Here is a 13,985-nt window from a genome sequence, read left to right as displayed (position 1 = left end):
AGGGTCCTGGGCAGGCCCACCTGAAACCCAGCACTGATCCCAGCAGCCGAGACTGTTTATGATTGCACCCAAGCCCTGAACTCACTTGGTAGGAACAGATTCTGGCTAGCAAGGTCTTAGGGTAGCTCTGGACGCTGAGGGGTCTGTGGGAGGGATGTCATGTAGTAGGATATAGAGGATGTGCCTCGGAGCCAGCCACTGCCTTGTCCCTGCTCTGGCAGGGCCCTGGTGGGGCCTGTGAAGGTGGCTTTACCTGTAATGGGGAGACTTTTTAAAAGTAGGGGTATTTAACTTTAGTAACTGAAAGAAACTGTTGGCCTAGGGCAAGGAAACCTTCTGCTGGCACCATCCAGCAGGTGGGTTGGGAAGTCCCTCTTGCAGTCTTGCCTCCTGCCCTGGTCCCCTTGGAGGCCTGTCTGCTGAAGACATCCTAACCCACTCTCTGAGGCGGCAGCAGCTGTCTCTGAGCACTTTTGTCCAAAAGCAAGCTGGAGAACATAGCTGACCTGGACTGAACACCATCTCCTAGTTCAGTCCTGAGCCTGATCAACCCTTTGGGGTGTTTTGGGATAGCCCTGCCTGAGGTCTTTCAGGGAGGGACTCCTGGGGCACCAGGGTGTGAAGGGTCTCAGGCTCAAGTCCATGTGCCTTGACAAGCAGCTGAGCTCCTGGCCTCAGGGTCCCAGGCACAGAGGCGAGGGCGGCCCCATGTGGCAGCAGTGGGCATGGCGGCTGCTGAGCCCACAGGCCGCTGCCAAGAAAGTTGGACTGGCCTGAGACTATAGGGATATCCCTTGGAGACGGGCCCAAACTACTACCATTCAAGGAGACCCCGAGAAAATAGGAAATGAACCAGACCTCCTTGGGTGGGAAGGAGACACAGGGGTATGAACAGCAGAGGACAGAAGGCTGAGGGGATGTGCCCTGAGCTGGGGGCCTGGCTTCCCCTGACCCACTCCAGGTACCTTCCCCCTTTCCTGCAGGAAGCAGAAACAATTGACCTTGAGCCCCAGGGGGTTTCTGCCAAGGGCACAAGGGTAGCTACCTCTACTCCCAGCACTGCTGAAATCCTGCCCAGGGTCAATGTGGGGCCAGCATAGAACGCAATCTGCAGTGGGGAGGGACCAGGGGCGACAGGATAAGGCCTTAGGGCTCTGGACCCCGGGAGCCAAGACTGTGTGTGGGCCCAGACTGTAGGCTACACCAGAGACCCTGGCTGAGGCCAGATTTATGCTGTTGGGGACTGGACATCCCCATTTCTGCTCCCATCAAGCGTTCAGCCTCGGGGCTGGGGTTGTGGCTCAGTGGCAGAGTGCCTGCCTGACACATGTGAGACACTGGGTTCGATACTCAGCACCGTACAAAAATTTAAAAAAAATATATTGTATCCACCTAAAACTAAAAAATAAATATTTAAAAATAAATAAATAAACAAACAAAATAAAGATATTAAAAAAAAAAAAAAAGAGTCCAGCCTCCAAGGACCCTGAACCACAAGGGCTCACTGCTTATGGAGAGAGGGCAGGTTGAAGGCCAGGACCTAGCGGTGTCATGGGTTCTGCTGGCTAGTGAAGATGTGCAGGAGGCAGGCCTAGCAAAAGGCAGGAGCACCCCAGAGCCCCACATCAGATACACTCAGTCACGCTTGGGATTTGGCACTGAGAATTTATTCCAAATCCTCACCCAGCTGCTGCCAGGGTGGTTGGCCAAGGTGTAGGGGACAGGAGGTGAGGCCAGGCTGTGCTTTCCCTGAAGGCATGGACTGGCATCCCACTGCTGTGTGATCCAGGAAGATGGTGGTGTGGCAGGAGCTGCAGTCAGAAGCCTGTGGGACCTTGTAGCAGAAGCAGCACCCAGAGGATAGGAGTACATGGGGAGGTGCCTCTTCCGAAGCCCCCCCACACCCCTGTGCTCCAGACGTAGGCGAGGCCAGCAGCAGAGTGCAGCTGAAGCAAGGTGTGAAGCAGGCCAGGCCAGGAAGGAGACAGGTGCAGAAGGTCCAACCAGGCTGGGAACTCAAGAGGCAGACTGGAGCTGAGTGCCTCACAACACAAAAGACAGGGAGGCCCAGGCCCTGAGGAGCCCAGAGTGAGCCCATCCTGGAGGCAGAGCCTGGCCTGGTCCTGGCTCTGTCCCTCCCTGCTGAGTGGCCTGGGCAAGTCTGTGAAATGCAGGCCCCAGGAGTACATCCCAGAAAGAAAAAAAAAAAAAAACTATCCCAGGAAGAACCTCAGTTTCTCCAGGGGACATGGGAGGAAGCTCCGTAGCCAAGCATCTATTCCACAGTCTGAGCCTCAATCCTCCAGCAAACATGACTACCTGGTATCCTGCCAGCCCTGCCAGTCCCTCCTGCAGACTGGCACTGAGCCAGCACCCCCTACACAGCCCAGTGACTCTCAGTTGTCTGGCTCCAGTGTCCACTCTGATAACCACTGCAGACAAGAGGCTCGCTGTGCCTCAGTTTCAGGAGGGAGCTGGCCTGGCTCAGGCAGCAGTGTGGAGGGGCTACAGGGCCCAGGGCCACTGTCCATGGGGTCAGGGTCACAGGCAGCCCGTAAGGCCTGGACAAGCTGGTCAAGTGGCTGCAATAGGGTGTGTGGGCTCCAGCAGACATCCAGTGAGGGCAGGAAGGGGTCTGGTGTGCAGGCCTCCACGCACTCAGCCTGTGTAGGTATGCGCAAGTAGAAGGCGTGCAACATCATTCGGAAGGGCTGGTCTTCCTGGCCCTCAGCCTGCCCATATGTCAGGTCACCCACAATGGGGTGGCCCAGGGCACTGCAGTGCACACGCAGCTGGTGAGTCCGGCCTGCAGATGGGGTCAGGGGTCAGGCGGGGTGGGGCTACTGCATGCCACACACCACCAGGCCCACATTACATCCAGCAGGGTTCCTTGCTGTGACTATGCAACCCCATGGTAATCGCTTGGGACAGGACCTTCCTGACCCTTGATAGGGATGAGACAATGAGGTGATGGGTCACAGGGCAGAAATTGCTCTAGGACTGCTGTGAGTGCACAGCCAGGGCAGTGCTGGATCTTACTGTAGAACCCAGCAAAATCCACCAGAGCACAGCCAGCAGCCAGCAAAAACCTCGTACCATTCTACTAGATGCTGGGTGACCCCAGCTGGCCATGCTGCCTGTGCCTTAGGCTCCTTTCCCTGTGACTGACCTCTGCCCCACGCTGGACATACCTGTAAGTGGCTTCAACAGCACCTTGGACGCTGGGCTGCCAGCATACAACCCATGTTCCAGGACCACCAGCTCTGTGAGACTCGGCTTTGGGTTTTCGCAACCTGGGTGTACAGAAGGGTGTGAAGGTGGGCTGGAACAGCCTCCAGACCCTGTTTAACCCCACCTGCCCATGTTGGCCATGTCCATGTAGGATCCCTGCTGGATATAGATCTGTGGCCCCTGCCCCCGACTACCCTACCCTGTGTGCCCTCGATGCACATGGTGTGGGTCCGGCCCTCTGTGTTGTTCTTGCCAATGGCATGGCTGATGGTCATCTGGCTCTCCTGGACGTGGCCTCGAACCTGCCAAGCAGAGGAATTCATATGCAGCTCACAGGCCAGCCTGCTACTGTTGGGAAGGCTGATCCATGTGCGGCTTGTGGTGAGCTCTGGTCCAAGGGACCTGCTGAAGTGGGCTGGGAGTGCCAAGTCCCCACACCCCACCCTAGGGACTATCCAAGTCTTACCAGTGCCAGGTAGGCCTTGGTGACTCGCCGCTCCTTGAAGCACCTGTAAGCACTGCCTGCAGCTGCCTTGTTAAGGGCCACACACAGTGCCCCACTGGTGGAGAAGTCCAGTTGGTGGCAGAACCTGGGGAGAGACAGAGGGGAGAGGTGGCTGGATCCCATCCTATCCTGGCCAGCAACTTCAGGACAGAGCTTCCCTTGGACAGAGGCCAGACCATCTAGGTGACTGTGTACCTGAACCCGTAGCAAGTGTCAGGGTCAGCTAGCTCTGGGAAGCGGTGCCGCAGCTGCTTCTGCAGGGTCAGGGTCTCCCGCCACGTTTTACTATCAATGCGCAGGTCCCAGTGTTTGTTTACCACCAGAAAGTCGCTGCTCCGGTAGACTATGGACAGGTTCTCCACGCTGCCTGGCTCCATGGAGGGGGCTGCCTCGCAGGTGGGAGTGAGCCCTAGGGACTGGGGGTGCCGGGCTCCGGGTCTGCAGCCACGCACAGTGCATCTCAGGCAGTGTGCAGACCCACCGTGCGCCTGCATCCGCAGGAGCCCTTGCTGCCCTGCACAGGGGCCAGGCTGGGGCGTCGGATGGGGATGGGAGTCCGGCCAAAGTCAGGCGAGTCAGCTTCGTCTCGGGCTGACGGTAAGAGGGTCCTCTCCGCCCCAGACCTGGGAGAAACAGCCTGGGTGTCCAGCGCGCCCCACAAGCCTTCCCACGGGGTTACGGCCCGTTTCCCGAGTGGGCAGGGGCACCACATCAAAGAGGCAGACCTCGGTTCGGAGCGCCCCTCCAGCTTCAGGACCGACAAGCAGCCTGGCAGTGCCGTCCCGGCCCCGATGCCGCTCTGGGCCCCGGCTCCAGCCCCACGTCCCCGCGCCGGGCCACCGGGCACCCCGAGTCGCTTCTCGGCCGACTAGTCTGCGCGCGCAGCCCCGCCTTCGCTCCGCCCACAGACCGCCCACTGCGGACAGACGACTGTTCTGGCCAATGGAGAGCATCCGTGGGCCCGCGGCTTCCACCACTACGTGGTGACTCCTGCCTATTCTGCGCGCGCAGCACTTCTCCACCCCGCCCACGATCCACCTGCCGCAGACGGATGGCTGTGCGGCCCAATGGAAAGTGGCTTAGGTTCCGCAGCTCCTACTACTGAATGGTGATTCAGCTTTGTGCACGACCCCGCCCCTGCGCCTCTGACCAATGGTGAGAGCCACTGGGCATCCCGGTCGCTGATTGGCGGTCCTGACCGCTCGGGGCGGAGCAGCGCGCGGCCTCTGCGGCGCGGGAGTTTTGGAGCGCCCGTTAGGGCTGACCCGAGCCAGTGTTGCGCAGCGCTGGGCGCCATGGAGGACTACGAGGAGCAGCTGCACGGCGTAGAGGATGACTTCCATAACCAGTTCGCGGCCGAGCTGGAGGTGCTGGCCGAGCTGGAAGGTGGGCTCGGGCCAGGGGGTCGTGACCTCCTGGAGGTCTAGGAGGGATGCGCGGAGGAGGTGGACTGTGGCCTTGTGAGGCGGAATTAGCGGGCCTGGGCGGTAGGGCGCTCCGGCCCCGCGGACTGAGGTCGGTTCCTGCCCGGGGCGGCTGCCGTGACTCCTCTTTCAGCAGCGACACCATTCCCAGCGCCTTCCAAGCGCCAGCAGCTCACCCCGGGCAGGCCGCAGCTGACGTTCGAGGAGGTCATCGCTGGAGGAGACGTGGCGGTCAGTCCCTGTCCGGCCGGATCTCCCGGGAGCAGCAAGCGCAGCACCAGGAAACGGGAGGTGGATGCCTCTGCCGGAAGGGAAGACCCTCTGCCTCCCAGTAGGTCCTCGGGATGATTCCTGGGCGCTCTGGGTGGGTGAGGCAGGGGAGAGCCTCTGCTCCCTCTGTGTGTCTCTGCAGCCCCTAAGGTCAAACGACCCAAGTTGGAAGCGGTCAAGAGGCTGGACTTCGGGCCCAAGTGGGAGGAAACGCTGCTTCCTGACTCCCCGCCAAGGGACATCACGCCCCCACTGAGTCCTGATGTCCCCCCTGAACTCTTGGGTGCTGGGTGTGTGACTGGGGCCCTCCTCACACTACATCTGTCCAGGAGGGACCTGGAAAGCTCCCTTTCCCTGGATTAGGCCCTGTGGGAGGGTGGGCCCAGGCACTCCATCTGGGAGTGACAGGAGGCAGAGTCCCTGAGACCACCCTGTTCCTCCCCAGGACTCCAGATACAGGTTCCAGGCAGGCCTTGCCAGGTACCTGCAATCCTGTTCTGAGGCGACCCCCAGTCTTAGAGGATTTCATCAATGTGACATCCACCAGCGGCGACCGGGTTTTTCTGGTGCTGCATGCTGACCCCACAGGCACTGGGGTGAAGGTGGAGTTTGCATGGGGCTGATTGTGGCCTTCCTGAAGGATGGGCATGTTGGGGCTATTTAAGAAAGAACCCTAGGCCTCATGTCCCCATTGGGCTCTCAGCAGACTTGGCAGGTGGCTGCCTGGTTTGCTGGAAGTGGGTGTGCCTGGGGCTGGGGGAGCCAAGCTGCTCTGGGGGGTGCAGCTGTAGAGGAGACAGCCTTCTGGTGCCCTGCTGCCATCCCAGCTGTTCACATGCTCTCCACCCTGTGCACTGCCTGGGGTGAGGTGGGGAGGGTCCCCCTTTCCCTTTCTCTACCCTTTATGCCTTCCCTTTCTTGGACCTGTTCCCGCTGGGGTGGCTTCCTCCCTTGTCCCTGATCAGATAAAGTTTCATCTGTTTCCCTTGGCCAGCTTCTGTGGGGGGTGGAGTTTTTGGGTGACCCCATGGCCTTTGAGGGGGTCTAGAGGTAACTGCTGCCTTTGTCCTACCCAGAGCCCTCTCTTGGATGTCCAGTGGCGAGGCCATGGCCAGCTGGACCTGCTGGGTGTGTCTTTCAGCTTCCTGAAAGAGCAGGTCGACAATGAGGTGGGGTCTGTAGAGCTTACTGGGGGGAGTGCTGGGGCTCTTGGCTACTGGAGATGTCCTGACCTGCACCTCTCTTTGCATAGCGGCACCAGCGATTGCTGGAGGAGGCCCAGCGGCTCTCAGATACTCTGCACAGGTGACTTGGTGGGCTTGTCCACCCCGGGACCCTTTCTGGTCTTAGCCTGATTCTTGCGGAGTATATGCTTGGTATGGTCCCTGTGAGCAGTAAAGGCATGAACACATTAGCTCAGGACACAATACTCTCCAGCCTTAGGCCTGAAGAAGAAGAGGCCCAGCCTATGGAGGTCCCAGAGCAGGAGACTGCTGGTGTCCAAGACACATCCCAACACTGCCTTTGGGTGGATGAGTTTGCACCCAAGCATTACACAGAGCTGCTCAGTGATGACGTGAGTGTCCTTCTTGGTTGTGACTGGCTTCAGTTAACTACAGGGAGAGACCTAGCATCCAGCTGGCCTTTGCATTGCCAGTCCACTGGGCTGTTGGAATGAAGTGGGAGTCTGGTTTGCCACAATGAGTTACAGATGGGGAAACAGCATAGAGCTGTTTTACTGCTGGTCACTGCCCCAAGCCTGCTCCCTTTTCTGCACTGAGCACTTCACTGGCTGGGTTTCTTAGGGAGGGTAGGGAGTTATGGAGGCTGGGGCCAGGTCTGTGGGCATGGAGGCCCTGGTGTGGGCACCATTGTGTCATCACTGCCAAGGGACTGGTGCCTGGACCCTCCCCTTCTTGAGCCTCGGTGTCCCATCTGTCTTGGTGCTCATGGTTGCAGATTGATGTGAGGGGCAGGCAGGGGTCCCTCCCTTAGGCCAACCTTCCCTTCCTGCAGTTCACCAACCGCTGCCTCCTCAAGTGGCTGAAACTCTGGGACCTTGTGGTGTTTGGCCATGAGAGGCCTGCCCGGAAGCCCAGGTCCAGTGTAGAGCCAGTAAGGATTGGCAAGGAGGCCTCAGCCCCTGGCAAGTGGAAAAGCCATGCACAGGTGCTAGAGGAGATGCTGGAGGCTGAACTGGATCCAAGCCAGCGACCCCGGCAGAAGGTAAGCTCTGTCCAGCTGTGCTGCACACCCATGGAGCCTGGGGCTGTGCCACAGGGCAGCTGGTGTTGTTGTGCCTCCAGGATCTGTGAGTTTGAGACAGATGCCAGGTCTTTAGCTACTCTAGAGGCTGTGGGGGTCAGTTTGGCATGAAACACCGGTGTTCGGAGTTTGAACTTGATTTCATTCTCTTGACAATTTTGGTAAAGTCGGTGTCCCCAAGAGGGTTCTGTACCACACCAGCATGATCTGGGTGATTGGTAGGTCGTTGCCCAAGTAAATTGCCCTTGCAGGGTTTTCTTTTCCTGTCTTGAGGACTGTTGTGCTCTGAGTACTGGGACTGATAGTCTCATGTGATGGCTGGGTGGGTTGGGGTGCGCCTCTGGCTGGTGGCCAGGCTCCCCCCTGCCATGGCTTGCAGTGCATCTTCATCTGTCTTGGCTGCAGGTGGCACTGCTCTGTGGGCCCCCAGGGCTGGGCAAGACCACGCTGGCACACGTGATTGCAAAACATGCTGGGTATTGCGTGGTGGAGATGAATGCCAGGTGGGTAGCATGGAAGCCCTATTCTTTGGTCTCCTGTCTGTTCTGACATGTGTGGTGGAGTCTGGGCTGCAGTCCTGAAATCCAGCTCTGGTTGTTTTTGCCTCATGGAGGGGCAGGGGCCTTGGGTGTGTGGTCTGTGGGTTCGCAGCCTTCCTCAGTGGCCTCTGCACAAGGCATGGCTCATGTCTTGAGGCCCTCCTGCTGAGGCCACTGCTGCCCCATGATACTTTCCTGCTGGTCTCACTATTGCAGTGATGACCGCAGCCCCGAGGCCTTTCGTGTTCGCATCGAGGCAGCCACGCAGATGGAGTCAGTGTTAGGTGCAGGCGGAAAGCCCAACTGTCTGGTTATTGATGAGATTGATGGGGCCCCCACGGTGAGCCTCCTTGCTGCCCTGGAGAGGAGGGTGGGCTGGCACCAGGGCCTCAGCTCATTACCTTGCTGTGCACCTTCCTGAAGGCTGCCATCAATGTTCTGTTGAGCATCGTGAACCGCAAGGGTCCACAGGAGGCAGAACTAGGGGCCCCAGCTGTGCCCTCAGGTGGGGGCCGCCGGCGCCGAACAGAGGGGGGCCTCCTGATGAGGCCCATCATCTGCATCTGCAATGACCAGTGAGTTGGGTAGCTGGACAGGGCTCCTGATGGGAGAGACCTAGGGCTCTGGGGAGGAGCCCCTGCACATGGCCTCCTATCTACAGGTTTGCACCATCTCTGCGGCAGCTGAAGCAGCAGGCCTTCCTGCTCCACTTCCCACCCACTCTGCCCTCAAGGCTGGTGCAGCGGCTCCAGGAGGTCAGCAGGGCATAGCATGCAGCCAGGGCTGCACAAAGACTTTTTGGGTGGGGGGATATGGCCCTATCTTAGCCCCCCTTGCTTTCATCCCCTCCTCTACCAAGGCCCCTGGTACTGGTTCCACGACCAGCTTGGCCCATGGGGTGGATGGTCGAGTAGGGTTGGGGGCCAATTCCAGGTACCTGCAGCCTGTCACTTACAGGATGAAGGGTGCTATTTACCTGTTTGTAGGGAACAGGATTATGGTCACAGGGTGGGCTCTGAGGGCAGGCTGTTCTCTGAGAGCAGTGGGAAGGTACTCCAGCACCCCAGCACTGTAGGCCTCCTTGGGCAGGGCATGGCATCCAAGCCCAGCACTTGGGCACCCTCCTGTAGGTCTCCCTGCAGCAGGGCATGTGGTCCAAGCTTAGCACTTGGGCACCCTCCCCGTAGGTCTCCCTGCGGCAAGGCATGCGGTCCGACCCTGGTGCACTGGCAGCCCTCTGTGAGAAGACAGACAATGACATCCGTGCCTGCATCAACACTTTGCAGGTGGGCAGGCACCCAGGTGGGGCAAGGTCGGGGGAGGGTGCTGCCTCTCACCTGCCACCTGTTTCCAGTTCCTGCATGGGCGGGGACAGCGGGAGCTCAGTGTACGGGATGTGCAGACCACCCACGTTGGCCTTAAGGACCAGCGCAAGGGGCTGTTCTCCGTGTGGCAAGAGGTCTTCCAGCTTCCCCGGGCCCAGAGGTAGGCAGTGTGTGGCAGGCCAGCCTCAGCACTATGGCCACGGTGCTCAGCACTGTGTGTGTGGACCAACACCAACTTTAGCAACAGAGACCCAGTGCCAGGAGGCCTTTGAGACTCCGACTTGGCCTCCCTTACCCCTGGGTCCCCACAGCCTGCATGGCTTAGGGCCAGTGGCAGAAGCCACCTGGACACCTTGGTGGGAGGGTGCTTCAGGGTGTGGCTGGGATCACCCATGTCTTTGCCACCTGAGCCAGACCAATAGGCCTCAGGTGGGCAGGGAACAGTCGTGTCTGCCCTGACTGAGGTTTGGGGCCCAGTGGGGATGCTGACCTGGTCAGTGTCCTGAGGACAGAGGGGAGGCACTGGGAGTGGGGAGCTCTTGGGTCTGTGGAACTTGGTTTTCATGGTCTCCTGAGGACTGCCCACCCCAAGGGGAATTCCAGAGCAGGGGCTTTCAGGATACTGAAGCTGAAGTCTTAGGCAACCCTAGGCAAGTGGCACAGACCTAGACCAGCAAAGGCAGCAGAACACCACCCAGGAGACTGCCCGGGCTGGGTGGGACGGGGCTTCGAGGCTGTCAGGGAGTGCTGGGTGCCTCTGCTTGCCACTAGATTCCATCTCAGCTCAGCACCCTGCTGCCCCTGCAGGCGACTTATTGGCCAGGTCCCAACCCTGCCAGCCCACTCGCTCCTGCTCAGTGATGGGGACATGGGCTCCCTCACTTTGGCCTCCCAGCGGTTCTACCACCTCCTGCGCATCACCACCTCAGCAGGCGAGCATGAGAAAGTGGTTCAGGTACCTGCCCTCCATTGCAGACCTCTCCCCTGTGCAAGGGAATGGACAATGAACAGCAAGTGCCCTCTGGACAGTGTTGTGTGAGGAGAAGGTGGGGCAGGAGCAAGACGTGAAGGGATGGGCCTCAGAGTTCTTTGGGGTGCAGGGAGGCAGGGAACCTGGATCTCTAATGAGGGGTTGCTCTGGCTGCTGTGGGAGCTGTCTAAGGGCTGGGTTCTGGATAGCAGGAGAGGGTGAGGTTTTGGTCTAAGCAGGTGGCAAAGGCACCCTGCCCCCCAGGAATCCCTAAGCTGCCTCCCAACTCTAAGCAGCTTTGGATTAGCAGCTGGGACTCATCTGTCAGTCCAGAAAGTCATGGTGCAGAGGGGCAGCAGGGGTGGGACTCCCTGGGGGGCCAGCGGGGGGCCTCTGTGCCCTGGATTCTGGTGGGTGGAGCTTCTTTTTGGCTGTGTTGGGGAGGGGCTGGGGCTGGACTCCGTTGGCTCTGGGCTCCTAGAAGCAGTGGGTGGGTGGTTCCTACCCTCAGGGTTTTCTCAAGCAAGTGAGCTCTGGGTGGAATTCCTCAGGCCCTGCGGCCACTCCCTATAGCTGATTCCTGCACCCTGGACTTTACAGGGTGGGCAGGAGGTAGAGAGGGATCCTGCGGGTGGTACTTGTGTGGGTGGACGGGGCATGGGCTGTTGGACTCAGGCTGCCACTTCCCGTAGGGCCTGTTCGACAACTTCCTGCGTCTCCGGCTCAGAGACTCCAGCATGGGTGCTGTGTGCACAGCCCTTGACTGGCTGGCCTTTGATGACCTGCTGGAGTGCGCTGCCCACCATGGCCAGAGCTTCCAACTTCTGCGCTACCTGCCCTTCTTGCCTGCAGCCTTCCACGTACTCTTTGCCTCTAGCCATGTGCCACGGATCACCTTCCCCAGCAGCCAGCAGGAGGTGTGTCCTGTGCCTGCCTGTGTCCAGGGTCTGACCCTGGCACATTCTGGGACCCAACCCTGGCTCATCCTCTTCCCAGGCCCAGAGCCGGATGAGCCAGATAAGGAACCTGATCCAGACGTTGGTGGCAGGCATTGCACCGGCCACCCGCAGCCAGGCCACGCCCCAGGCCCTTGTTCTGGACACCCTTTGCCTGCTACTAGACATCCTTGCGCCCAGGCTGCGGCCAGTGAGTGCTGAGTGCCGAGGGAAGGGTGGGCTCCTGGCTGGAGCGGCCCTGCCTGCTCAGCCTGTCCCACTGTTCCCAGGTAAGCACACAGCTGTACAGTGCCCGTGAGAAGCAACAGCTGTCCAGCCTCGTAGGCACCATGCTGGCCTACAGCCTCACGTACCGCCAGGAACGCATGCCTGATGGGCAGTATCTCTACAGGCTGGAGCCGTGAGTTCTCCGGCACACAGGGCTGGGGAGGCCTCCGGGCTGCAGATCAGGCACCAAGGGCAATGTGGTCTTGGTGAGGCACCAGTGTCATCTCCAGCTCAGCCTCTTCCAGATGTGGCTGAGTTGGGGACCCTGTCCTGCTCTGGGTCAACCATGCCTTGGACTGCTTCCCTGGCCTCAGTGTCCCATAGGAGTGGCCCCTGAGCCCCCCACCCTCACCCTGGGTGGCCTGTGTGTGCCTACAGCTTCCCAGGGCTCTATGGGAGCAGAGTGGCAGGAGGCATAGGCAGGATGATGTCTTGCTCCCCCACAGCCTGGCGGGTTCCACCTAATCCCCTCTTAGAGTTCAGGAAATAGGCTGAAGGCAGTTAGTTCCAGACTGCCCTGGGGCTGGGAAAGGGCAGCTCCAGGACCTGGTTCCACACCCAACTCTTAGGTTGTGCTATGTGGGGTTTGTGGACCAAGGGGAAGATTGGCTCTGGCCCTGCTGACTGGTGCCTTGGTGTCCTGCCATGTGTACCTGAGCAGGAACGTGGAGGAGGTCTGCCGCTTCCCTGATCTGCCTGCTCGTAAGCCTCTCACCTACCAGGCCAAGCAGCTCATTGCCCGGGAGATCGAGGTGGAGAAGATGCGGCGGGCAGAGGCCTTTGCCTGGGCTGGGCACAGCTCCCAGGTGATCCTGTTTGGGGGCATTGGACAGAGTGGGTCCTGGGTGGGAAGGGCCCTGGAGTGGACGTTCTCCATGGTCTAGGTCTGCTCAACCAGCCCTTATCCCACTATTCCCTACAGGTGGACCAGCATCCCCCAGGGCCGGAAGGCCTGCTGGGGTGCAGTGGGGGTGAGGCAGTGAAGCCGCTTGCCCCATGCAACCACAAGCAGAGGCTGGAGCACATCATGAAAAGAACAGGATTGGAGGAGCAGGTGCGGGGTGGAGGCATGGCCCCAGGATCAGGACTGGTGTGGGCAGGGTTGCTGGGAGTGGGTGAGGAGCCTCTGCTGGCTCTGAGTCCCAAGGATCCACCTGTTGGTCCTGCCCCTAGTCCTCTTGGCAAGCCTGTAGTAGGCTGGGAAAGGTCTCCCAGCCCGGGGCCCTTGCTCAGATGCCCAAGGCCCTGCCAACTACTCCACCAGCCTAACAGTCCTTCTTCCCCACCAGCCTGAGAGGGACTTCTTTGGACGTGTGATAGTCAGGAGAGCTGCAGCCCCAAACACAGGTGTGTGTGGGTGGCCGGGGGGGGGGTTGTGGGGGGCCAGGAGTGGCCCAGAACCCACTGTGTGTTCCCCACAGAGGTGGAGGCCTCCAAGAAGGACACAGTCGAGTGGCTCATAGGCACAGCAGTGGGCAGGAGCCAGGTCTGGTTCCGCTTCAACGAGGGCGTCTCCAATGCAGTGCGGCGCAGCCTGTACATCCGGGACCTGCTGTAGTGTGTACCGACCCCAGGACCCCAGGCCTCACCTCCCGCAGGGAATGTACAAAGCACAGATACTGGAGAAGTCTTTATAAAGTCACACCTCTCACACGCAGAGTTGGGCCTGGGCTCACAGGATGGCACACTTGCCCTTCTCCACCCAGGGGTTGTTCTTCATCAGGTCTGGGTTCAGGAAGGGGTCTTTGGGGATGCCATCCTCGATCCATTTGAGGAGCCTGTGGGTGGGGGCAAGGTGAGTGCAGGTCCTTCTGTGGCCTCTACCCGCCCCAGGGCCTGGTCCTGGCTCACAAATGAACAGTGAGGCCAGGCAAGAAACAGGCACCACAAGGCAAGATGGACTTACTCGGGGATGGTCTTGGAGGACATCTCCCTCTTGAAGGCCAGCTGGTACTTGAGGCTCTCGACCTCCTTCTTCATCTGGGGTACATCCCACTCCTCCATGGCGTCGGGGGCTTCGGAAGTGGCCAGCCTGGGGCTGGAGGGCAGGGAGGAAGCAACAACTGTGGGCTGCCCCCCAATGACCTGAGCTCCCCAGAACAAGGGGAGGGAGCGGTCCAGCCCTGTCCTTCCCTGGGTCCACAGAGGCAAGACCAGCGCAGGGCCCTGTGATGTCCCATGAGGCCCCATTAACAAGGCCCCACACGCCTCCCCCTGCCCAGTGGGGCTAATT

The 13,985-nt window shown here is 59.9% G+C and overlaps 3 protein-coding genes across 4 annotated transcripts; 1 reads left to right on the top strand and 2 right to left on the bottom strand.

The window, feature by feature from the left end:
* Positions 1-1,683: 1,683 nt before the first annotated feature.
* Positions 1,684-4,608, bottom strand: Rpusd1 (RNA pseudouridine synthase domain containing 1). Of its 2 annotated transcripts, XM_026385433.2 has the most exons (6): positions 4,462-4,608; positions 3,932-4,359; positions 3,698-3,821; positions 3,431-3,533; positions 3,192-3,293; positions 1,684-2,806 (listed from the first exon to the last, which is right to left on the bottom strand). In XM_026385433.2, the coding sequence occupies exons 2-6, from the start codon at positions 4,228-4,230 to the stop codon at positions 2,397-2,399; spliced, it is 1,038 nt and encodes a 345-aa protein (XP_026241218.1). In that variant the 5' UTR covers positions 4,231-4,359; positions 4,462-4,608; the 3' UTR covers positions 1,684-2,396. The 2 variants fall into 2 exon arrangements, with proteins under 2 accessions (XP_026241218.1, XP_026241217.1); XM_026385432.2 differs by having other exon boundaries at positions 3,932-4,608.
* Positions 4,609-5,031: 423 nt separating this feature from the next.
* On the top strand, positions 5,032-13,310 carry Chtf18 (chromosome transmission fidelity factor 18). Its single transcript, XM_026385296.2, has 22 exons — positions 5,032-5,122; positions 5,294-5,491; positions 5,573-5,722; positions 5,884-6,032; positions 6,507-6,599; positions 6,683-6,735; positions 6,868-7,006; positions 7,447-7,656; positions 8,101-8,198; positions 8,451-8,574; positions 8,658-8,809; positions 8,896-8,989; positions 9,422-9,520; positions 9,589-9,719; positions 10,367-10,514; positions 11,222-11,446; positions 11,526-11,675; positions 11,755-11,885; positions 12,414-12,558; positions 12,675-12,806; positions 13,042-13,099; positions 13,174-13,310. Exons 1-22 carry the CDS (start codon positions 5,032-5,034, stop codon positions 13,308-13,310), a joined length of 2,907 nt encoding a protein of 968 aa, XP_026241081.2.
* Positions 13,311-13,424: 114 nt separating this feature from the next.
* Gng13 (G protein subunit gamma 13) lies at positions 13,425-13,756 on the bottom strand. The gene is made up of 2 exons (XM_026385671.2): positions 13,659-13,756; positions 13,425-13,530 (listed from the first exon to the last, which is right to left on the bottom strand). The coding sequence occupies exons 1-2, from the start codon at positions 13,754-13,756 to the stop codon at positions 13,425-13,427; spliced, it is 204 nt and encodes a 67-aa protein (XP_026241456.1).
* Positions 13,757-13,985: the final 229 nt, after the last annotated feature.

Source organism: Urocitellus parryii, chromosome 9 (genome assembly GCF_045843805.1).
Source record: "Urocitellus parryii isolate mUroPar1 chromosome 9, mUroPar1.hap1, whole genome shotgun sequence".
Classification (NCBI taxonomy): Eukaryota; Metazoa; Chordata; class Mammalia; order Rodentia; family Sciuridae; genus Urocitellus; species Urocitellus parryii.
This window is presented reverse-complemented; position numbering and strand designations above follow the sequence as displayed.

Excerpts from the sequence above, each read along its gene's own strand:
- Rpusd1 (XM_026385432.2), bottom strand. The coding sequence starts at position 4,230 with ATGCAGGCGCACGGTGGGTCTGCACACTGCCTGAGATGCACTGTGCGT. Across the intron at positions 3,294-3,430 it reads GTGCATCGAGGGCACACAGG|GTTGCGAAAACCCAAAGCCG; the intron begins GTAGGGTAGTCG and ends CTGTACACCCAG. Across the intron at positions 2,807-3,191 it reads GCTGTTGAAGCCACTTACAG|GCCGGACTCACCAGCTGCGT; the intron begins GTATGTCCAGCG and ends CCCCATCTGCAG.
- Chtf18 (XM_026385296.2), top strand. The coding sequence starts at position 5,032 with ATGGAGGACTACGAGGAGCAGCTGCACGGCGTAGAGGATGACTTCCAT. Across the intron at positions 6,736-6,867 it reads CTCTCAGATACTCTGCACAG|CCTTAGGCCTGAAGAAGAAG; the intron begins GTGACTTGGTGG and ends AATACTCTCCAG. Across the intron at positions 9,720-10,366 it reads CAGCTTCCCCGGGCCCAGAG|GCGACTTATTGGCCAGGTCC; the intron begins GTAGGCAGTGTG and ends CTGCCCCTGCAG.
- Gng13 (XM_026385671.2), bottom strand. The coding sequence starts at position 13,756 with ATGGAGGAGTGGGATGTACCCCAGATGAAGAAGGAGGTCGAGAGCCTC. Across the intron at positions 13,531-13,658 it reads TCCTCCAAGACCATCCCCGA|GCTCCTCAAATGGATCGAGG; the intron begins GTAAGTCCATCT and ends CCCCACCCACAG.